The sequence below is a fragment of the Rissa tridactyla genome, chromosome 4, assembly GCF_028500815.1.
Source record: "Rissa tridactyla isolate bRisTri1 chromosome 4, bRisTri1.patW.cur.20221130, whole genome shotgun sequence".
NCBI classification, from domain to species: domain Eukaryota; kingdom Metazoa; phylum Chordata; class Aves; order Charadriiformes; family Laridae; genus Rissa; species Rissa tridactyla.
In genome coordinates, this window is record NC_071469.1 from 80286168 (window position 1) to 80310724 (window position 24557).

The window sequence follows — 24557 nt, forward strand, 5'->3', positions numbered from 1 at the left end:
TCACAATTCTGACTCAAAACCTATGCAGGGTTGTGAGCTAACCTTGATTGCCAGCTCCCTGTGTATGCTGAATCCTGAAAGAAATTACCCTAGCAATTTCCACTGTTGATATTCACAATCATTGTCATGAGAAGGTGCTGAAGAACCTTCTTGTGCTTGGTGGAAAATGCAAAAGGCTCTGTCTCAAGCCTCAGCGTCCCTTGGAGTCTTGCTCAGTGCGCCTCTGCCCTTCTAATCGGGTAGAGGGAGTTTTGGGTTCAGGAGGGTCCTGGGTAGGTCTGTGGTTACACTGAACTACCTGTTACACTTGCTTGCAGAGCGATTTCAGATTTTAGATGCACTGAGCTTGAGCCTTGCTGGTCATTTTGTTTGCTTTATGGAAATCCAAGTTCAATCTGTAACACTGCTGGAAAGCCAGCAGAGCAGTTAAACCTCTGATTAACCCATGAGTATTAATAATGGTTGTCTCAAGGCTGCTGGTGTAAGGATTTCAAACCTTTTAGGGAGTTTCTTGCTACCTTTTCAGATGTATGTAACTGCATAGGTTGTTTTGAATGGTGTGTTCCTTTATTCCCTCTATGTTTTGCTGTCACTTTTGTCAAGGATATATTATTAATGGCTTATTTTATTCAGAGACAAAAAGTGGGAAAAAGCTGGATGAAAACAAGGGAGCACGTGAGAAGGTGAACACTTCTAGTGCTGTAGCCCACAAAGCTGACTCCAAGCCCCAAGTTAAAGAGAGGACAGCGCAGCAGCAAGCAGTAGAAGGTGCTGGCAAAACACACAGCTCTAAGAGCTGTCAACAGCCAAAGGACGTTGGTGTCAAAACTCTGAATCAACACAACGGTCTTCCCTTCGTAAATCAAGATCATGTAGGCAACCACAATGTTCCCGCTAAAGCACACGATATGGACAGAGCCCTGCGCCTGGATGAGTGCCACGGGCAGCTTGCTCACCAGAAACTCAGAGAGAATGAAAACAAACCTCCATTGTCGAGTGCGGCATCCCGGGAAGCTGTACCCTCCACATCCCTGGCTATATCTGACACAGGGTGTGAGGTGACACGTACCAGGTAATGGCCTTGTTGGTAGCTTTCTGTGTGATCTGAAACCATTTCATGTGTTAGAAGTAAAAAAAGGAAAGCCAGGTCATTAAAGGAGGCAGCTCGTGCTGAGGCATGATCCAGGGGAAAAACAGCCATGCTCGGTTTTTTTTATCCATGGTAGGTTAGGAGTGCTGAGACCTTACAAACGGTTAAGGCAAAAACCTCAAAGCAGCAAGGGCCCTGTGTAAATGTGTGTGAAGCCAAGGAGTCAGAGAGCTAGATCTAGGGGAGACTCTTTTTATGTGTTTGGGGCTCCTGTGTATTAGAGTTAAAAGGTGACCACCTTAGCTCAAGTAGGACATTCATAAACCACTCACTCCTTTCCAATTCTTCTCTTTCTATAACTGTGGGGATGAAAGGAATTTGAGATATTTACTAGTATATGACAAAATCAAATAATTTGGTTTGTTTGCTGTTCTCAGTGGTTTTGTCGTTTGGTTTTTTTATGCCTTGGTCACCTAAAGAAAGATATAATCAGATTGTTCCTTTATAAATCTCTATTAGCCTAATCTTTTCCTCATATCGGTGTTTTGTAATATGTCTTTCATAATCCATTTCTTTTTGAATTATTTATTTAGGATTTGATTTTAATTCCATTTATTTAAATTAAAAAAAAAATGCACACAACAAAAACCTACAACCAAAAAGCCCCAACCAACCAAACCTCAACAGAGGGAAATTCTGTGGCAGATTTTAACTGCTGTGCCGCCTTTGTCTGGGCTAGTGGATATAAAGTTGTTTATGTGTGTATGTATGGGTGATAGACAGCCTCACATATACATACACACATATATGTGTGTGTGTTACTTGGTGTGTGGAATTCCCCCACTGTTTGTGTGTACAAATTGGTGTCTGAAGCCCAGACAAGAACATGACACTACTGTTGTGTATGTGGACTTTCATTTGAAAACTTGTGTATATTGTGAATGTAGGGTGGACGCTTTAATCTTCCTGTGCAATGGGTAAGTGTCTACTGGGATTACAGAACTCTTTAAAAAAAAATAATAAAAAAAAGTGAATGAAGAATAAATTACCAAAATGAATGAAAGTTGTCGTGATGTCAGCACATAGGCTTCACGAGGGAAAGGGCTCATTGTGAAGACTAGCACTCTGGGATATTTTTCTCCTAAGAGGCTGAGTGTAAGGATGTGGCAGGAGAAAGTAGAAGCTTTCACTACTGTGACCTCTTTTCAAATGTTCAGGAACAACTTTACGTACAGTTTATAGACCTTGCTACTTCCAAACTAGTTGCTGTAACAACACTAAAACCAGAGGGGCCTCCCTGTGTTTTCCCTGTGGGTTTTAGGCTCTGGCTGGTGAGCAGCCATAGGCTCTGTGCTTCAACAGCCAGAGCAGGTCCAGCCCTGCTGCCCACTGGAGCACTGCCTCTGCCTGTGCTGTCCTTTGAGGGTGGCTCAAGGTTTTCGTGAAGCCATGGAGGAACAGTTGCCGTTACCCCTTGGCGGTCAGTGCTGGTTGATTGTGATGTGCCAGGCGGTGAACTCGGAGATAAACATTAGGTTCTGAAGCAGCTGACTGGTTTGGACAGGGGGGTGTCTGAGGCCCAAAGACTTTCGTTTGGGGAGGAGGGAGGCTGACGGATAACTGGAAGGCAGAACCTGGAGTGAACCCCAGGGGGAAGCTGCAGCCTTCCTGCACTGGGTACCCGGTATGCTTTTGTGTGTGAAGTCGCGTGAGGGTGGTAAATGCCTCTCTAAAATGAACACAATTTTTAATGAAGTCTGTAAGCCCATGCAGAAGTGTCAAAAGAACATTGTGTTCCTCTGCTTGGAGAAATGCCCAAGAGTCCTGCCGAGTTCAGGCTTGTCTAGATAGCAGTGGAAGTGTTTGCTCAGAGCTGTGTTCAGCTGCTCTGATAGCTCGCTCCGGTGCAGCTTTGATTCATAGCACAACACAAGGGTGCTAAAGGTGCTGAAAATGAGAAACTTCAGACTCTTGTTATGCAAAAGCAGAAACATTTCCTTTTGTAATAAGGCCGATCCACTGAAAGAGGCAATAACTTCTGCGAAAACGAGGTACGTTCTCTCCTAGACATCAGAAGTTTTCTTTATTTGCTGTTGTATAAAATCTACTTTACAACTTGACAAGTTTGAATTCAGCCTCACTGAAATCGGGCTGTGTGCTCGTCGCAGTTGGAGCAGTAACAGTAGACTCAAAAATTGTCACACGAATGTCTTTGATGGATTTTAGGAGCATAGAGAATTGGGTTTAACCCGTATTCTTTTTAGGCAACATAAGAGGTAAAAAAAATTGTTAAACGTTTCCAGTAGCTAGAATGCCAAGAATATAGCATTGATGGAGTGAGAGAGTTTAGGAAAGTTACATTTTTAACAGAAAGGTGTGGGAAGAATGCTGTCCCATCAGAAGACACAAACACAGATGTTTGAGTATGCAAGTCAGCCAGCTGGAAGAGGACTGGGAGGGATGCAAACCTTTGGATTTGTAGAGCTGTATAAGCAGTCGGTCATTTAGATAATCGGTCTGTAATTTGCGAAGGCAGTCAGTACCCCCCCTCTGCCCAGGTGATGGTATGTTGTTAGACCAACTGTAATAGTTGCAAAAAGTAAGTTAGTTTTCAAATGTGGGATTAACACTTTGCAGTGAACATTTTGTGTTCAGCAGAAGGCAGGCATATACAGAGATGAGGATACAGAAAAAACATCAGCACGCTTTTTGGTGCCCTTCCAGTAGGGTTGTGAGTATTTCCTGAGGGGATTGATGTGGTTAGATTTCTTTAATACTGTAGAAAGCTGTGATTTCAGAAGCTTATAGATTTTTCTTCCCCCCCAAAGTTACAAAAGCAAGGCTAGTTGTCTGCATAAAATGTCAACTGTTTGCTCTGCAGGATATCCATCAATGTACATATGACTGAAATGAAAGAAAAGATTGAGATGACCAAGGAAGGAAACTTAAATGATCGCAGAGGTAAAAGTTCCAAAGTAAAATCCCCATCCTCCACAGCAGCAGAAGCAGAAGGAGTCGAACAGCCGCCTGACAAATTAAAACTTCAACAGAGTCCTAAAAACATCAGCACTGAGCCAAATCAAGAAGTGAAACGGGACAATAAGCAAAATGAACTTGCACCTCAAACAGGGAAGCAACAGCCATTACTGAGCAAACCCAAGTCAGGTAAAAAAGCTGAAGAGAAATCAGAATTAAAATGCAAGCCCATAACCTCACAGAATACCTCTACAAAGGAGCCTACGAAAGATCTGGGAGTAGAAGTGAAAATCCATCAAGAAACTGCAAAAGCAGAAGAATCCCTGACGGATACCAGTTCTGAGAGGAGAGAATCTGAGTCTGCGTCTTCAGGGGGAAGTGAAAAAGGTGCCCGTCGGTGTACAGGAATGGCACCAGAAGAGAATAAGTCATTGGAAGCTAGCAAAGAGCTTCCCACACAGGATGAAATGATCCTTGGTAAGTTGCTCGCAGTTACTCTTGGAAACTTCTACATTGAGATTTTTGTGCTACCTGTGTGTGTTATATACAATATACACAATATATGTACAATATATGCAATAGTAATTGGACCAGTGCTCAGTCTTACCGTTCAAGAGCATTTGCCTAAATGCCATGGGTACCTTTGACTATGTAAATAACAAGTCAATTAACATTCGTACAAATTATTTTAATAGTAATTTTCCTTTTAAAGCGTGTTTTGGGGAAAAAAGTTCCTTTAAAATAAAATTGGGTGAAGTAAATGTGTGATCAGAAGTATGAGTAATTTTGAAAAAATTCGTTTTTTTTTTTTTTAGATTAAGCATTTATTCTTTAAGAGAGTATGCAAACTAGGTGTGCTTTAGCAGCTATGGACTGGAGGTTCAGAGAGCAGCAAAATCTTGCGGGAAGAGTATCTTGCTGTGGTCTTTGTGTTATTTGCCATCGATCTCTTCTTGGTTACTGTGTTGAACGGTTGATCGCATTGTTTCAGGGAGTCATCTCTCCTGTCAGCACAGGTGTGTGTATGTCCCAGAACATACATACATGGGTAGTCGTCCTGACCTGGATCTGGCTTTCTCAGCAGTGGCTGGAGATGGGTTGAATACATGCTAAATTGCAGCCTAAGATATCTGGAGATTCATTGTAAAATTGCTTTGAATGGGGGACACCAAAAGTGGGTTTATGGAAGCTTTATCCCAGAAAAACTTGGATGTTAAGCGTATCATGGTTAACTGATTTAGCTTCCCAGGAACTGATTAAACTTGCTACTTGTAATGTTAATGTTTGCGGCTTTAACTTGGACATTGTCTGCAAAAGTCTCACTGCTAGGAGAAACTTCCTGATCTTAGCAATAGCTGTCACCGTTTATCAGTGCTGTGTATTTGAGGTGGTCTTTCCAGCTGCCATATAATGATTAAAAGAGGATCAAGTGTAACCTTTTCAAACTTGCAGATGATTTTTTTTTTTAAGGTGACCTCTTCTGTTAATGCATAAACTAAGATGTTGATCTTCTAAAGGTGTCCAGTGGGTTTACTGTGTTAAAAAAACAGGGCTGAGATTCAGGAGGTGGGATCCTGTTCTCCATTCTGGGCATTTATTCCTCATCTGTAAAATGGTGTTAGCAGTAAAAGTCCCTCGCTTGAAGTAACAGAGAGATTTTGGATATTTTCAGCACCTCCCTTCTTACGGCTAGCTGCAAATGCAGTGGTTATTTTACTTGCATGCCACTCTAAAAATAGCGAAGGAATTGCATGCTTAATGTTATCCAGATACTTCAGTGCTTGTCTGAATTCCAGTAGAAGGAAAAATGATGGTGTGGTAGAGGAACGCGAAGCAAAGAGAAAAGACGGGAGAGAGGGCAGTGCACTTCATACTACAGTTCTGGTTTGGGTGTTTGCATGAGCAGCTTGTGGGCAGCAGTGGGATGTGGCTTGTGGGGGTGTTTGTGTTGTCCCCAGTGTTTCTGCCCTAGTGCCCCACCACCAGAGGGGCACTGAGGGCTGTGGTGAGGCAGGAGCTGTGTGTGTGCGCATTTGTGGTCCCCACTGCCTCAGCAATGCCTGTCTGAGGAACTGGTTTCATCCCTTGAGGAACAGCAATGCTGAAGCTGGGGAGAGCTCAAGAGTATGATTTTGTGGATACTGGGAGCATGGAAGGCAGCTGAGACTTCTCGTTACACTTAGCAAACACAACCAGGTGATATGCATGTCCCATGGACTGAAATCAGTATTGTGAGGGAGGTGAAATGTGTGCAGGAGCATCTCAATGACCGGCTTGTGTCATGTTTAGATGACAGCCCTTCTCCTCCGGCTCCTTTCGAACACCGCATAGTGAGTGTCAAGCAAACCGAGGTGACAACGTGCTACTCGGTGTGTCATCACGAAGTACTGGGGGGGTAAGTATTCCCTGTCCCTAGTGCCGTACTGCTGGTGGTGGCTAAGGCACGGAGAAATGCAGTTAGCTGGAGAGCTAGAGCTATCTTCTTCAGACAGCCCCAAGGTGTCTGTGGGTGAGGCACATACAAGCCCACTGCAGCCAGAGTCAGCAGGTTCATCTCTGAGGCCTTTTGGGCTATCACTGTTGCCTGGGCTCTTTGTATGAACTTTCTGTTGATTTTTGGGGTGTGTGGCAGGGATGTCCCTTAGGTGACTGGTTTCTGCCACAGTTCCATTTTCAGATGCTGGACTGTGATCTTGGATGACTGTGTTTTGCATTTGTTATAATAATCCTGGCCATAGCTGGTCTTATGAAGAAAACCTGTAACCTTCAGGCAGACAGGTCCAGAGCATTTGAAGTCAGCAAAACCCATTAGGTCAGGCAGTTTGCAAAATCTCTTTTCTGTGCTGACCTGCACGTTAAAGAAAACCAAGGGAGAAGTTATAATTATTTTGACCTTACGTTTAGTTTTCACTCATAGGAAGTCTGCAGCTGCTTCAGCCTTTGTATTCTCATATCCTTACTTATCTGACAAGAAGGTTTGATTTACGGGTTGATCCAAGTACAAATATGGCTTAATAAGTATAAGCCTGATGATGCAATAGCAGAGAAGATGGTGTTTAGAAATCATCCCAAGGGGCATTAACATATCTGGGTGACATGGGGGAGAATTTACAACATCCAAGAAATGCAGTCTGTGGAGTGGCTACAATTACTGGTCTTATAGTCATTTAAAAAGTTATGAGATCAGGACAGAAATATCCTTGTTAATATACCCACTAACGCATCACTGAAGGACAGCAAGCGGGTACAGTTACAGAACCAAAAAAGAATATCATCAGGTCATCATACCGCAGTGAAATGTAGTAATATGATGGGGGCATAATATTTTAATGTAAGCATTGAACAACTGGCTGGAAAGATAAAACTAATCCTTCGTAAGCCGAGAGAAAGAGGAGATTCATGCTGCTGGGCACCTCATTCTGTTCACTTTGTACTGTGCTATTTTTAATCAATGATAAGAATAGTTGTATGAAAAGTTTCTGCAGTGAGCTGTGTTAGGTCGGTTTCCCATCTTTTGTTTGGTATCAACAGGGGACGTTTTGGGCAAGTTCACAAGTGCACGGAAATATCCACTGGTCTCAACCTGGCAGCCAAAATCATAAAAGTGAAAGGAGCAAAAGAGAGGGTAAGTATGTTTCTGTGAACCCAAGTGAGCACACTCTAAACCTGGCCTCATTGCAAGCACCTTAACACGGCTTCCCAGAATCAGGCCCTAAGAGGCAACTTGTCATTGCGTAGTATCAAATACTGTAAAATCTGTCTCAGTAAGTAACAGCTTGGACTTGATATGACTGTTTGTCATCTCATGTCTTTGTGATTAAACCTTCTGTCCACATGAGACCTGGGGTGTAGCTGTTATTGGGTTTTGCAAATAATTGTATTTGAATATATTGGAATTTAAGGAGTGTATTTTGCTCATTTTTTGTTAATTTGTTATTTTTTCAGGAGGAAGTAAAAAATGAAATTAACATCATGAACCAATTAAATCATGTGAATCTGATCCAGCTTTATGATGCTTTTGAAGCCAAAAATAATATCACTTTGGTCATGGAATAGTAAGTTTAAATGGTCTCAGGAATTGTCAGATGTTTGGGTTTTCTCAGGTCACTAAATGAAATAGGAAATGAGAATTCTAAGGTGTGAAGAAGACTTGAGTGGTTTCCCAGCCTGAAAGACTTGTGCAGAATTAAATTCAGTTGTCAGCTCATGTAAAATAGCTTTCAGTTTGAGAAGTTTCATTTGGTAGACTTTATAGGTTGAGGACTTACTTTCTCTAGACTAATAAGATGCGCAAATAATAGATACTTTGGTGCTCCCTGCAGGTTCTCCAGGTCCCCGTTGAATCACCAGGGGGTGTGTGTGTTTGTGTGGGTTGGGTTTGGCACATATCCCCCCCAAATGTTAGTGACAACTTTTCCAGTTTTGAATTTAGATTGATACTTAATTTCACACTCAGGAATGTCTCTAGAAGTCATTAAGACTACTGGTATGCTTTTTATTGGATGTGTTGTTAGGATCCTTGCTACGTTAGAGACTGCAAGTTCCCGACCTGGAAATACATTGGGCTGATGAGGAATTTTAGGGTTTTTAACACTTTTCTATGTCAAAATTTTAGTCTTGATGGTGGTGAATTATTTGACCGGATCACAGATGAAAACTACAATCTAACTGAGTTGGATGCAATCCTGTTTACCAAACAGATTTGTGAAGGAGTCCACTACTTGCACCAGCATTATATTCTCCATTTAGATCTGAAGGTCAGTAGCTCATACTCTCCGCTCTTTAGCGATCCTGTGGTTTGGACCACCACAGAGTTTCTAATTACAAGAGTCATTTCTCATTTAATGGATTTATGTCATAAAGGAATAGACTTAATTCAATAGCCACAATGAATGGAGCTCTAGAGATTCATTACTTTTTGGTCAATGTCGATTTGGTAGCTTGCTTAGAATTGTGAAATGAACAGGGTTCTGTGCTTTTGCTTCTCTTAAATCAGAAGCTTTTCATTCTGTGTGGAATTTAACAATGCCCTTTTGTCATTAATAAAAAACCACACCCAAACCCCTCTTTGGCTAGAAATGCCTGCAGTCTTTCCTCCACAACCCCCTACCCTCCTCGTAACTGTGTTCAAATACCTATTCAGTCTTCTTATTGTTTGCACTTTTTTCTGCCTGGAACTGAACTGCAGTGAAATGACCATGCTTTCCTAATGGCCCCTTAGTAATGGATCTTTTTCAACAGAAAAAGCAACTGATATTTTTTTCTACTTGTTTATACGACGCCTTACACAAATGATGTTAGACCTGGTTGGCCTGTTCTACAGGCCAACAGTTCTACATTTATAACCAATTTGGACACCATCATCCCCCCTGTCCCCACCTTGAAAAATACTCTCATTGAAAAACAAATTTTTGCCTTCATGGGCAAACCAAAGGATGCATTTGATATGTTTCTTGTGGCTTTTTCTGGAGTTATTTTTATACTTATGGAGTAAATCCAGTGGGTAGGCCTCAACCATCGGACTGACCCTACTGTTTTATACAGGGGGGCCTTTCGATTGCGAAATCTATTGTCATCTGTGGTGAAATATAGGAATGTTGTTATATAGGAACAGAAGTTAAACTTCTTTATGGTAGATCCAAACCCAAACCTTTCACTAATTTAGCATGCCAGTTAAATTCTTCTTTCACATGATAGGAATAGAAGGAAAAGTATTATACAAAAAACTATGATTAAAATCTCAGAGACTTTGATATTGTTTTGCTAGATCTCTCTCTCTCTCAAACAGTCATACATTTAACTCAAAATACCCTCTTCTTTCTTTGTAGCCTGAAAACATACTATGTGTAAATCACACAGGAAACCAGATTAAAATTATTGACTTTGGATTAGCAAGGAGGTAAGAAAGTTCAGATATGAATTTATTTAAAAAAATAAAACCAAAATAAACCCAAAACCCTCTGACACATTTTTGGTAGGTCTTGGGGTTTTTTAATGTATTTTGATAGCTCTAAAGTAACTCTGCAATGTGAATGAGCCGAGCAGTATGCCGCTGCAAGCATGCGTTTTCTGCTGTGTGCATTAATTATCTAATTACATTTTCCAAATAACGTTTCTGTTGGATAAAGCTATACTGCTGCTCTAATTATCTCAAAATTATTCCCCGTGTAGAGCTTTTACTCTAGGGACTCTATGAAGGCTCTCAGAGCCTTCTTGACTGCTGGGTTTTGTTATGCAGGTTCAAATTGTGGAAATTAGCTGCTCAACTCTTTATGGAGATTGAAGGAGGGGAGGGGAAACAAAACATGTTTGAGCCATCCCATGTGAAACAGGAAACCCTCAGAGAAATATGGACTTTTCTCCATTCTTCTGCATTGCTGTCACGAGAGTGTTACAGGAAAGCTGTGGGAGCATGAGTCAATGCCCCTGAAATTAAAAGGAACGACTGCTGTTAGTATAACAGTAAAACACCAACATTTCTCTATTTCTTTTCTAAACCCTTTGAGGCTTTTTTTTTTTTAAGTCAAAATCTGGTACATTGCTGCATGGATGTACCTACATGTGTGTATGTATCTGTCCAAGGACTTTTTTCTTTTAGAAGTATTTTATGAAAATAGAAATGAATACATTGAGGTTTGTTGTTGGTTTGTTGGTGGGTGTTTTTTTTGTGGTTTTGGGTGGTTTTTTTTGAATTGGGAAGGTAAAGAAGCAATCTTCTACTAAAGCAGTTTTGAAAACAAGATATTCCAGAAAATAGCGAAAAAGCAACGCTCTAATGGTTTGCTCTGTCTGTTCGCAGATGTAACTCCAGCTGCCATCAGTGACTATTTCTAGTTCAGTTTCATAACCGTTCCCTTTTAAGCAATAAAACAGCAGAACCATTTTCTCCCTATATGGATCACTGTTTAACTTCTTACAGGCCCAAATAATCCTCTTGAGAGTCCCACCTTAGCAGTTATATTGCGCACCTATCTGTTACACAGACCTTTGCCCTGAGCTGTAGCTGGGTACATCCCACTAAGCAAATGCTCTCCAAACCTGTTTTGATGGAAGCTGCTTTATTTGTTTGATGTTGGATAACGTCTGCTGGAAAGCATCCTGTGGAGCCTGGCAGGGAGCAGAGCTGCTGTCGCTCTTGGGGGGAGGCCTTTGCAGGTTTTATTGCCCTTGGTCTTCCTTCTGGTTTTGCTCCAGGAAAGGTTTAGCTGATGGTGTATTCACCTGAAGTCCCAGCAAAATTCACCAATTCATTTTTTTGAAAACCTTAATACTGTCCTGATTGCCTGGTGAGTCTCTTATGCTTGCTCTGCCATGCTCGCATGGCAAAAAGCCATGCCTTGATTTTAACAAATGTGAGTTGTGTTCCCCAGCCTGCTCTCAGCAGCGATGTGTCTCTCTTTCCGGTAAAGGTACAAACCTCGTGAGAAACTGAAGGTTAATTTTGGAACTCCAGAGTTCCTGGCTCCTGAAGTGGTGAACTACGACTTTGTTTCCTTCCCAACAGACATGTGGAGTGTAGGCGTCATCACGTATATGTTGTGAGTAACCCTGCGAGGGGTCATGGCAGTGGCACCAAAGGCTCTGCAGGGACACGCCAGTGGAGGGCATCTGCAGAGCAGGAATGCGGCAACCACTGAGCCCATCTGGTGTGACTCCTCCCAGTTCATTCTGTTAAAAAACCCAGCCTTTAATGCAAAGGCACCTCGCTGTGTGTACAGTCTCTAAAAAAACCAAATAATCCTTTTGATAACTATGTAAATGTTCTCTCTTGCCATCTTAATTAGCAAGGTAAAATGGATCAGGTCTTTTTTTTTTTTACTTGTAAAGTTGCCCAAAGCATGTCAGAATTTTCATTTTGATTGTGTTTGAGGACTTGAATTATTTTTCAAATTTGCAATCTGATCATTTTAGCAGCTTGGACTTGGTGTGCGTCTGCACAGAGGAATTAATGTCTGCACTGAGGCTGTGGGTCTAAAAAATGTCATGTCACAAATGGGGCTCAACCTTTTTTCTGATGTCTGGATGGTGGCCATGGACAGCTTCTCTGTCCAAAGTCTCTGCCTTCTGGTGAGCTGACTTTGCATCCCAGAATCTTTCACAGATGCTTCTGGTTTAAATTTATATGTTAGCTGAAACCCAACTGAATGCAGTAATAAACGACTGAAGCAATAAATCTGGGCTTAGAGACTAATTGAAAAAAGTATGCCATTGTTCAGAATTCAGTTTAACTCAAGCCAAATACGGATGCGGGCCTTGATTTAGGAAAGCTCTTGAGTCCCCCTAGCTTTCCTAGCTGGGAAAGCACTGAAGTATGTACCTACGTCCACAGGGAGTTGGTCTCCTTGGGGATCTATTAGCAGTGCTCCCTGGCGCTCGAGAGTAACGCTAACGCTACAACGCTGTATTGCTCACACTCTTGGCTTAGTTTGGCGGGGGTTAAGAAGTGGAACCCCCCCATAGCTGAGAGTCTTTCTCCATAAGCTAACAACAATTATAAAGCAGAGGATCCGTAGAAAGATAAACGCATCTTGCATATAATAACTACTCCTCTCCCTCCCGTTCTTTCTTTTTTTAAGGCTTAGTGGCCTGTCCCCATTCCTGGGAGAAACAGATGCAGAGACAATGAATTATGTGGTCAATTGCAACTGGGATTTTGATGCAGAAGCATTTGAACAGCTATCAGAGGAAGCTAAAGACTTCATTTCCAGATTACTTGTGAAGGAGAAAAGGTACCTCTTTGTCTGATCGTGAGGACAGTAGCACCTAATAACATTAAGTTCCTCCTAGCCAATGACAAGAATTTACTACGGGACATTTTTGTAAGCTGTATTGGTGCTTGCTGGGCAGTTCCTCAGTGATTCAGAAGCCCCTATTTAAAAGGCAAATGTCTGTCTACCTTGGCTGAAGAAAGTTGGTTTTCTCAGTAGCATCAATACAGGCAGAACAGAGGGTTTGCTGTGTAGGAATCTGTCTTTAGTATTCCTTCTCTGAGCAAAAGCAATTTCTGTTGTTGCTTTGGATGCTCACAAGCCCTGGCACAAATTGCAAAAATGTCTCTTGAATGCCATGGAGGATAAATGGAAGCTGCAGCTGTGAAAATGTGCATTGTTCTCCTCTAAAGTGGTCTACATGCATTTGGTAGATATTAGGGAGCATTTGGGACTTAACTCTGCGTGTGGCTTCTCGGTCTTGGCTCCACTGAAATGACAAGTGATTGCACATAGGAAACAAGGAGAGAATGAAGATGATGTAGATGTCAGACCCCGGATATGGGGCTGGGTGAGGGAGTAGAGAAATTTTTCTCTTGCTGAGCAGTGATACAAAACTAACCAAAACAGGAAATGATGCATACAGTAAACCAGATTGTGTGTTCGAGGGGAATTCAAAGGAGTGCTTAGAATATTAACAGCTTCCAGATCATTACCTAAATTAGACAAATCAGTTCTAGTACTAATTACATTTTGAACAATAAGTCATATGAAAAGCTAAGAATAAACTGAACTTTAGCGTATTACCAGCAGGAAACAACAAAGAGGTTTTTTCTCAGACTGTGATGATGATATGCTATGAGACTGCAAACTTTTCTTTGGAGTCTTCCATTTTTCTGTGCAATGGGAATAGATATTCCAGAGGGACACTATGCAAAGTCTGGTTAGAAGCTGTGAATGAAAAGACTGTGCAAGAGTATTGTCAGTGGGATGCGAAGAGCAACAATTAATTGGGCCAGTTGTTGACGAGGTATATGGGACAGCCTCCGCTCTCCTGCAGACGCGGCGCCTTTGCCACGCTGGGACAGCAGGTCTGGCCTTGTGCAAGACCTGTACCTGCCTCCCCTGACTACTGAAACGAGGTGCGAGCAGGCAGAAGTCTTCTTTTCATCATCTTCTTGTTGACAGCGCAGACAAAGCTCAGGAGTTAGACATAGGCTTTTGTTTTGGAAAAAAAAAAAAAGGCAAATAAAACTTTTTTTCTCAACACCTCTCCCCCAAGATTTCCTCTATTACCATATATTTCTCAAAGTTTTTTGGATAGGCCTTCACACTTGGGCCCGTTATTCAATGTCAGAATATAATGTGTGCTTAGCTTGATCCAAGTTTAGGGTAAGTAGACAATCGTGCTTTTTAAATATGAGGCACAGAATAAGTCTGCACTGTCAGGACAGGCATAACACTACAAATGTTGTTTTTCTATACGCACTGATTCTCTTAGCAAAGTTCTGCATTCACATAACAGAGTGATACATAAACTGACGAACCTGTACAGCTGCTGCTTCAAAGAAAAAAAACACACCCCAGCCCAAACCCTAACAAGGCAAAAAAATACATCAACCCACTGCAGGCCCACCAGCAGCTTTTCACACCTCTCACCCCCTACATTGGAGAGTGCAGGGTGTCATTAGAGTCCTATCCACTGGGATGAACAGCATCTCAGGAGGCATCTCCGCTCGCTTGTGTTTGTTCATTTAAAGCAGTTTCTTTATCAATAATATTGAGGAGCACAGGGCACTGAGAAAATGGCAACGGGGGTACCTGGATTTACATGAAAGACTTCCTCTCCCGCAGCTGCCGGATGAGTGCAACACAGTGCCTGAAGCACGAGTGGTTGGACAATCTGCCTGCCAAAGCCAAGAAGTCCAAGCTCCGTCTGAAGTCCCAGTTGTTGCTGCAGAGTTACCTGGCTCAAAGAAAATGGAAGGTAAATAGATAAAGCCTGGCCAGTCTACTTCCAGAGGGAAATCAGCTCGACACAGGCAGAGCCATTCCTGCCTTTTTTTGTATGATGGCTCACTTCTGCCCACAGGCTTCTTTCGTGTAAATATGAGTTTGGGAAGTCTATTTTCAGTTGTAAATTAAGATTGTTTTTTTTTTTCCTCCTGCAGAATGATACTGCTTCTATTTTTAGCAAGTTTGGTTTCAATTTTTACTCCTTCTGATTGGTGTTTAGAAGTTTTACATTTTTTTTCTCTAAGCTCTGAGGCTTCAGATGCTGCTTAGCTGATATTAAATGTTCTTTCACTTCATATTGGAGAGATTTTTTTTTCCATTGACAGCAGTTGAATTATTCTGTTGCTGCTATGGAGTAGGGTTACAACATAAGGCAGCTTTGTGCCTCCTGTTGCAGAGAGTAGAAGTGTGGGGGAGAGAAAAAATTAGGCTCCAACCCATCCACAGAGCCCTTCAGGACCTTTCTGATAACCCCATGCTCCTTCAGAACTAAATTTTGGATGCAAAAGTGATAGATAAGACTGTCTGTTGAAGCCTGTATTGGATTATAGATAATTGATCCTGGAAGGTGGACGCAGTGATCTTGTTACAAATAAGCATGTGGAAATCCAAGGAAAACTCAAGTGAGGACCGTTTCCTTTCCTTTTGTTACTGGAGTTGTAATTCCTTGCCAAGGAGTGAAACCAGAGGCTTACGCTTTTTCCACTCCATCTGTTTGGTCAGAATTCTGCACTTACATTTTAAAAAATACATAATCTAAAGATGTGTCACTGTACAATTTGTAATAACGCTGCAGAAGTTGACAGCAGTCAACCGGAGCAGTGGTCTGTTCTGCAGTAATCAGTGGTTCCCCAATGCAAAGCTGTTCTGTGCTGCCATCCACACCAGGTGTGGGTCACTAGAGGTAAGTGGATTTACCAAGAAGAAAACCTCATGCCAGCCACAGAAAAGGTCCTTTACCTCAGTTGGCTCACGCTTGGACTGTTCTGTTTTGTTCACAGAAACATTTTTATGTGGTGGCTGCTGCTAACAGGCTGAAGAGATTTCAGAGTATGTCTGTGAAGCTTGCGTAAGCTTGTATGAAGCATCTGCCCCTCTTGGAGACGGACATGAAGCCATGGAAGAAGGACTGAGTACCTTCAATAATTTCTACCCCCTTATTTTATAACATATAAGGTTTTGGGTTTGTCCTCCTCAAATATTATGTGAGTTAGTGCTAAGGTTCCAGAATTGCCTCAAGGCAGAGGCACTGAAATAATTTCTGAAAGCAGAAGCTACCTTGTTTGTTTGTTTTACCAGTTTTCAGTTGTTGTACATAGTGATGGAAAAACAAAGCTGTTACTGGAGCTGACTTCTCGCTGAAGGCTTTGATTCTGCAGAGTGCTGGTGGTGTGTTTACAACAGAAAACATCTTCTCAGTTTTCTGGTTTCTCACACCGAGCATGGAATCTCTCAAGACTTTCTTCATGACTGATGTATGTCATCAATTTTAGAGCACTGCCACAACAATGGCACAGTTTTTCCCTCAGGTGTTTGTTACTTAGAACAAAAGATACCGGAGATCCTTTTCGTCTATAATTTTTCCAAAAAGATCAATTTTTTTCCTCTGAACATGATGATGATTCAGTGCAACTACTCGCAGTTGAATGGCTTTAGTTTGTTGGTTTTTTTTTATTCTCCTCTCTCCTTTAAAAAAGTCACGGCGTAGTTAGGAAATATGAAGAATCCTGGTTTGAGGCAACTTAAGTCCATCGGTCCATTGCTGCTTTTTCTTATGGTAAGTTGAATTGAGCTGAATTGATTGAACTTTTGGAAGGAGATAGGTGAAACTGCCACAAATAAAAATCGCCTAATGACCATTGAGTCTATGCAAAAAGATCTCATGTTGTCCAGAAAGAAATTTACAGACACTGTTTTATATGTATTTGAAGGTTGTAAGTGCTTCTCCTTGGCTGTGACTGCAGCCCTTAATTTTTTAAGTTCTAGTTTGAGGATTTTTTTCTCCTCTCTGATCATCTTGATGAAGTCTGAGAAACTGATATGGTGTGATATGCAAAATAGGTTTTATTGCTGTTCAGTGGCAGGGAAATGGCGTATTGCCAGAATCTCCCTATAGCCCAGCCAGAATGTTGAAGCCCTCTTTTCCTCCACTTTGCTCTTGAACATTAAATGTTTTCTTCACGATACTAACTTATTTTGAATTTTAAACTTTTTCCTGATGTATAAAGAGTTGGAGCCACTTACAATCTCTCAGCTAAAAGTATAACATCATTTATTAAACCTGTGGTTTCCTTCATTCCTGTTCTAGATTCTGCAAAACTCATTGTGAGCTGGATGGGCTCCTATGAAAAAAAGAAACTAATACTACTAAAACTAGCTTTCAGCAAAGACATCAAACCACTGTAAAGCTCCCTTTAACTTTATGGACTTTCATGTCCCGTGAATTAGCAAAAGTGTTGGTTGCTAATAAAGAGGTTTGTAAGACTGGCTTACCCTTGTCTAGTTATCTTTTCCACTGTAGTGCTTCTCACTTTGCATAGTCCTGAATTCTGGACTTCTACAGCGTTTCCAGAATTGAGACAGTTATTAAAATCAAGTGAAATAATCTTGACAATGTACACCTTCTGTGAAGGCCCACTTCTGTTCATGTTTTCCTTCCACAGAGGTTCTGCATGCTAAATGTGATTGTATGAATTGGTCTGTATATTTGTGAATTAATACTAATAAATTCCATTAAAGTGGAACAAGCCTATTCCTCAATTTTTGTTTAAAACCCCCACCAAACAAACCTGAAAGCATCTCTGAATAGGTCTTAACAACAGAATGCTAATGTACGAGGCAATATATTCTCTCCCGAGCACCTTCTGCTACATACTAGATCAAACTTCCAACTGCAGACATTTTGTTACGGCTCTGACTCAATGTGGGTTAATTACCCAGTATTTTATCTGCACATCAGGTATTTGTTTGGTGTCCATTCCCTGATAGTTAATGTTACATTTCAGAACTCGTATTAGCTCTTGCTAATTGAAGTTGGCTTCAAGTGATTTCCTTTTTTCGTGCACTGGGAGGAGGAGAAGTGAAAGGAAAATGGCCAGTAAGTTTTCATTTTCCAGTTACTGTGTGCTGCTTCCTCTATTTTTTTAAGAGGCTAACACAAATGCTGGGCAGAAGACTGGGATTGGTTTGATTAGAGTTACACCAGCCCCGTACTGCTAAAAGTTGTGATTTTCCTTCAAAAAATAGTTAACACAAATTGTAGTTTGAGTAGCTGGGATGGAAGCGTAGCACTGGAGAAGTTGCCACTGAGAAGTAGAGGGCAGGGCACTCTGTCCTCTCTACTAAGTTTATGATTGCAGGATGCAAAAAACATGTATTGCTCAGACAAGATCCTTGTCCCCTCGATCTCTTCCTTCTTAAAGCACAGACATCTCCTCTATGTCTTTTATTTTATGCTCTAAGGGTTTTATATACGACAAGTACAAAGAACCCAGTGTCATAATACAAAGCTTTTCCTTCCAGTATCTTTATTGTTTCTTGGAATATCTGGGACCCCTTACAAGCACAGGAGACTTTAGTCCCACAGGTCATAAAAATAAGTCAAATCTGGTGACTAAACAATATTTCTTCAACAGTAAAAAATAAAATTAAAAATAAAATACTGGTTTTAATTCCTCTGCTGGTTTTGCAGTTCACTCTTTTCACTGACTACTTCTATCCAGGGGGCCAAGGACATACAACTTATTTACACTTAGCACAGCATTAGACTGTTACCTGCTTCTTGCAGCAGGAGAATGACGCTATTCTACCGCCTAATGCCACAGCTGCTCAGGTACCAGCCTGGCAAGTAGACAGGCTTCTTGTAAAATCGCCTCAATTCTGGGGTCATTTACTAAAAATAACTTTCTTAAATACTTAAAAAATAGCTAATAAAATTAGCTTGCTACCAGGCAGCCATCACTCATATGCTGCTGGAACTCTTGTTAAAGCAGAGGGAGAGTTAAAATTATGAGCAAGCAGCAGTGATATTACTAGGTGGCACTGCAGAGACAGTGCCCCTACTTGTCTCTTGTGCCTTAGCAGCATTTTCCAGGATTTTCTTTTTCCATTCTTCATAGTCTTGCTTCGTTTCAGTCTTAGGCCGTTTACATGGCATCTCCTCATCATCTTCAGATCCTACGAGAGAAGAAGAAAGTCCGTGACAGGCAATCATGGGCAGTATGTTGCTGGGAATAACCATGGCAGTGAGCAAATGTACAGACACAAGCACGGGGTCTGTCACAGCGTTACCCAATCCTGTGGTTTGCTGCTCCCCTCCCCTGCTGCAACAGCCACCTTTTCACCTCTGTCTCTGAATGCAAGAGTTGTCCTTAACTCTACTAGGACTACTCAGTGCAAACACCATTGTCCTCCTCCTAGGTTCTCCTTGTCCTTTCATTAGCGAGTGGTTTGCAGGATGGAGGTGGCTGCTGTCAACTGAATGTTATGGCATATTATGCAACTAAAATATTAAGCAGCCCTAAAGCTCAGAACTGCCCTGGTGAGGTGATTTTAAGTTCACAGCTAAACACAACTTACCATCTTCCCTCTCACAGTACTCCAGGTTGGTCTGCAAGCTTTCAGGTGTCTCTGCAGCCAGTGGAACATCTTCTTCTAAAAAAATAAGTAAGGTGCTTTATTTCTGAATGGTGTTTGGGCCCAAAAGAGTGCTGTTCTACATGCCATTCTTTGACAGCAACGCCACCTTCCAAAAGTCTTGTCTCCCAGTCGGAGCAGTTCCCTGGTCCAGCCTGGTGGCCAAGCTGTACATGCAGAGGTGTCAGCACACTTCAAGGGTTGCACAGACTGGTTGGCCGCTTTAACTAGCGCTGCTGCTGCATTTGTAATCACAATGATCCACCATGTTTGTACCCTCAAAACATACTGCTACCCTTCTTGATTACTCAGGCAGGATTCTCAGTTATTTCTTCCCCTTCTATCCCATTTCCACACTTTGTATTATGGGGCTGGGGGGGCTGTCCAGACGCACGCTCTTCCCTGAACTGATACAGAAATTCCTAGCTGCCTTTAGCTGCTTTAGTGATGGGGTAAGGTTTTTCGGTTTTTTATAGGGCACTGCACTAGGGGAAGGTCCAAGCCTTGGGAGAGAGCAGCAGCTTTTGGTTTGGATTCAGGTAGCACATTCCAGAAACCTTCATGATACAGAGTGTGAAGACAGGGTGAAGCAGGGGTACTGTCAGTGGGAGAGTCAGAATGAAAGCCTAGAAAAGGAAATAAGAGATAAGTAGGAAGGAGCAGAGATACAAGGACAGGAAGATGTCTGTTGTATTTCAATCTTCCTTCTCCACAAAAACGAATGGAGAGGGCAGCAGGTACAAGACCAGGCAAGGAAGATTCCTCATGTTTGTCTGCTGCATGTGGAGGGATGGTGTCAGGTAATGGCTGAATTACTACCAGAAGAGCAAGGCTTCAGCTTGTTAATCCTGCAGTGGGGGAAAGGAAAACACAGGAGTGAGTCAGTCAAAGCAACAGAGGTAGCAGATGTTTATGTTAATTTCTGTGTCATGTTGCCATGTTAACGGAATGCAGAAAGCAAGCAAGAAGGAGGAATCCAAGATAGGTCAGGTAGTATGGGAGAAGCAGGGAATAAATTGCAGCAGCAGAGAATGTAAGGAACAGCGAGCATTTGAGAAGAGAGAAAAATACTTATTTTTGGCCTTGCCACATGCTAAGCTGCTTTGACTTCCCCAGAAGCAACTACTGTGACTCGGAACTGGGGTATGGAAAACATGCTGGAATGGATGGGCAGGTTTGGCTGAAAGGGAGCGTCTGAAAGTGATCAGAATGAAATCACCAGTGGAAAACGATGGGGCACTGTGAGGCCAGGCGATGGGTACCCTGTTGTACAGAGATAAAGCCAAAAAACTTACCTCTGAGTTGCTGGCTTATCTTCTCCAGCTGATTGCACAGACGGTCAAATATTGCTTTTTTCACCCCAGATGTAGCCAACATTTTAGTTTTGTCCAGTTTTAGCTTCAAACACCTACAAGAGAAAGTTGTCTCTACACAAAGCGATACTCAAGCAACTATCACTCAGGTGAGGTGACATTTACTATACTCTCACTACCTGTGAGAATGAGGAAGGTAGACCTCAGTTTTCATCCTATCTAATCCTTGTCTCACTCAGAAACCAACTTAAAAATAGACCCCTACGCTACTCAGTCAATATGGATCAGAAATTAAGACCCAGGGTTAGCTCAAGTTACATGAGGAAATTCTATTAGGAAAAGGTACTTTACAGATTTTGAAGTAACCAGGATAAAATCCTCCTACTGCAAAAAGCTGAATGGGACCCCTGTGTCAAGAGAACATTTGTCAGGAGCTATGTGACTACACAGCACCTGAATCACTTAATAAGCTTGGTACAAGGCATAATACTGACAGAGAAGATATCTGCATGTAAGCAAATTCTTACAAAGGGCTGGCTGAGTCAGGTGCTTCTGGCCCCCATCTTCCACGGTGATGCAGGCTTACAGCTACTGGATCCATCTCCCAAAGGTTTTTTCTCCTTCAGAATGGCTGCTGTTTGGTGCTCAGAAGTAAGCCAGCAGCCATTCTTCCACCTTGAGCAGTATCTCACCAAAAGCCACTTTTTGCTTTGTGCCCAGCTAAAATCTATCCTGACAAGGGAAAAAAAATCCCACTAAATCTGAAAACGTTACTCTGGAATTATGTTATGCTGATTAGTCTGAGAGGAAGGAGGGTGAAGTGCAAAACACTAACAGAAGTTCTTCAGCCACTGCCATGGATATGTCCTAATGGAATTACCCGCAGCATCTACTTACATGCCAGGGGAGACAAAATTCATTTATTGTAGGATAAGTAACTCAAGATCCTTTCCTGTGTATTTGATGTAACACTTCTGCTTTCACCTAAAGGTAAATGCAGTATAGGTTGGAGACTTCACTGTAGGAAAGGCCTGGTTTGCTACAGCTGTCTCCATTTCCAGAAGTAGTGCAGCAGGATGCGCTAAGCAAGACCATTCAGACCATTCAGACACGCTGAATGAATCAGCCGCATACACTCTAAGCACTGTTTCTGTTTGATGTCTCACTAGGCATTTAAGCCCATAAAAGATCCCTCAAGCTATACTCACCTGCATGCAGTGAATAGTGCAGCTGTTATAAACAGTGGTTTTGAGAAATCAAGGTCCATTTGCTGTGCTTCAGAGAGGCTGGATTCATACCTAAAGGACAACAATAAGAGATAATTGTATAGCGCATTTGCCTCAAATGAAGCTGTTGAAATGAATTTGTCACATGGTACTCAGCAGTTGAACAGGTCTCCTCTTGGACCACTTGGTCCTTTGCAACCCAGTCAAGCAGAAACAGCTGCTACTAGCTGAGAAGAGCAGGAGAGACTAGGGGAAGGAAGGGAATTAGGATCATCTCCTCTTTTTGAATTAAAGATATTTTAAATTGGGGATCTGGATCTAGGCACGTCAGTAAAATCTATTTCTTGTGCTTCCCATCCACTTTTCTCTCTATATTACATCTGAAAGTTAAAATGAGGTGCTTTGCATAAATCCATCCTGTAATAGTGGGCAGAATTACAGTTCCTTTGATTCCTCTAATATGTATATTACACAGATGGAGCCTTATATATACAAAGTGACATGATGGTTGTGCAGCACTAAAGAAATTATTTTTTTCTTGTCCACCCATCCCCAAGTTATTTTTTTTTTGTTTGTAGCATTGACAAGCATACAGAGCCTTTGTTCACTGACCTGCAACTCAGCATATTCTAAATCCCTAACGGCATTTAAACATATGCTATCAGAGTGACTGGGACTCGGACAATGACTTACTGAGATGCCCAGACTGTCTTTTTGACACATATTCTAAAAAGTGGCCTACATAAATCACTGGAGTGTCAGTGCTCAGAACTCACCTCACCACTCCAGTCAGTGGGAGATACCTGGCCCTTCAAACCACCAAGCTCTTTATACATCTAACAAACAACGAATCTTACTGGTGGTTACCAGTGTGTGCTCACAAGAGCCTCCTCACCTCTGTAGTATTTTTGAAGCGGTGCTCACTGCCTCTGTGCAGCAGAATTGCACAGCCAAGTCTCGCATTCCCAGTCTGGGGTTGACCTCTAGCAAACACTCCAAAGACTTCATGGAGCTCTGGTAGGTCGTCTTGTTCAAACCGGAGAGTTTAACAAAATAGCTCTTTCAAGAAGACGAAGACAAACACCAAGAATTAGCAAGATTCCTTCACGACATCTTATTCAGGCAACCAAAACAGACCAGGGAGAAACTACACAACGTCATAAAATAAAGTTCAATTGCTATATTAAACAAATTTGTGCAACGGATGATGAAAATTTTGACTGCACGCAGAAAGATTAACCGCCTAGGAATGCCACATCTTTTAATGCAGTGTTATTTTTAGACCATTTCACTGGAAGTGAGGTTTGTCTTTTCCACCTAATATGACATGGCCCTTTTATCACAAGGTGGTTAAAAAGAAAGGTAACTAAGATCTGGGCAACTTGAAGAGCTGAGCAATAGTTTCACGCTACTCCTCATGGGGTCAGGTCCAATTAAATTCTTCTCTGTCTGTGAATCGACAATCAAGAACATCTTGTCCGTGCCCACAACAGGGGGGTTGGAACTAGATGATCTTTAAGGCCCTTCCAACCCAAACCATTCTACGATTCTACGATTATTTTGGCAGCTCAGTGCCATTTACCCAGCAGGTCTGCAGATGGAGGTTTACAGGCACCACTACAGAGAGGGATTCCTTGGAGCCACTGCTTCCCATCCTCAGGGGAAGGGACAGATCTTAAATTTAACATCCTAACTGGTAGTTTATTTATTACTGGAAGAGCTGAAATTATAACAAAGCAAGCTCCGCTTGTGAAACGCCTTCGACACTGATCTCAATTTGCCCAGTTTCAAACTCTGAGCAGCGAAAGCTCTAACTCTGTGTTCAGCAGCACACCGGGGCTGGGCTAACGGCAGTTATTGCTATCCCTTTCCCGCTCCCAACACGCTCTACACAGAACAAGGATTTTAGTGGACTTATGGAGCCCGCACCGGCCAGACCAGTCATACGCTGCATCTTACTTTGTCAACCGGTTGTTTCATGAAACCAGCCGCCAGGTCCAGGCACATCACGGCGCTGCTTGTCGCTGTCATCTGAGCCATCAGCCCCGTGCATTTCACCTGGGACAGCCGCAGGTACTCTTCAGCTTTTCTGCAAAACACCCCGCACACCAAGCCCTCGTTAACAAAACCTCAGTTAGAAGAGAGTGGGCAGGAACCCGCCCGGCCCACCGGCCCGGCCGCGCCGGCGGCTGAGGGGAAGAGGGAGCCGCCAGGCCCGTCCGTGCCCCAGGGAGGGGCCCGCTCTCCCGGCCGGGAGCGGGAGCTGCCGGGCCGTAACTGGGACGGCCGCACGTCCCGCGGGCCCTTCTGTGAGCGCGGGGACGGCACCCACCCCCTCAGATACACCCCCGTCCCCCGATAACGGCCGTCGCCGCTCCCGGGGCTCTCCCGGGGCCGAGCCGCCCGGGGGGGTGCTGCTCTGCGGTACCTGACGACAGCGGGCTCGGCGAGGCCCAGCCGGGCGGCCAGGCGCCGCACCGCGCCGCGCTCCATGTCGCCACCCGCCCGCCCGCGGTGCCCGCCGTGCCCGCCGTGCCCGCGGCCCGCTCCGGCCGCCGACTGGCCGGCTCCGCCGCCAATCACCGCCCTCTAA

At 42.8% G+C, this 24557-nt stretch overlaps 2 protein-coding genes across 5 annotated transcripts in view; one reads left to right on the forward strand and one right to left on the reverse strand.

Annotated features, from left to right (window-relative positions):
- MYLK3 (myosin light chain kinase 3) overlaps positions 1-17892 on the forward strand; it is a 36778-nt gene extending 18886 nt beyond the window's left edge. For 3 of the 4 annotated variants that reach the window (XM_054199700.1, XM_054199698.1, XM_054199697.1), the window contains exons 3-13: positions 634-1072; positions 3972-4543; positions 6356-6461; positions 7598-7691; positions 8012-8121; positions 8682-8823; positions 9895-9965; positions 11476-11604; positions 12643-12795; positions 14629-14761; positions 15792-17891. In XM_054199700.1, coding sequence (XP_054055675.1) covers positions 634-1072; positions 3972-4543; positions 6356-6461; positions 7598-7691; positions 8012-8121; positions 8682-8823; positions 9895-9965; positions 11476-11604; positions 12643-12795; positions 14629-14761; positions 15792-15863 — 2021 coding nt within the window. In that variant the 3' untranslated portion in view covers positions 15864-17891. Of the gene's footprint in view, positions 1-633; positions 1073-3971; positions 4544-6355; positions 6462-7597; positions 7692-8011; positions 8122-8681; positions 8824-9894; positions 9966-11475; positions 11605-12642; positions 12796-14628; positions 14762-15791 lie in introns of all 4 variants that reach the window. The other variant, XM_054199699.1, reaches the window with a different exon arrangement.
- Positions 17893-18218: 326 nt separating this feature from the next.
- Positions 18219-24476, reverse strand: ORC6 (origin recognition complex subunit 6). The gene is made up of 7 exons (XM_054199718.1): positions 24393-24476; positions 23924-24053; positions 22860-23023; positions 21947-22036; positions 20721-20833; positions 19369-19443; positions 18219-18966 (listed from the first exon to the last, which is right to left on the reverse strand). Exons 1-7 carry the CDS (start codon positions 24455-24457, stop codon positions 18797-18799), a joined length of 807 nt encoding a protein of 268 aa, XP_054055693.1. The 5' UTR covers positions 24458-24476; the 3' UTR covers positions 18219-18796.
- Positions 24477-24557: the final 81 nt, after the last annotated feature.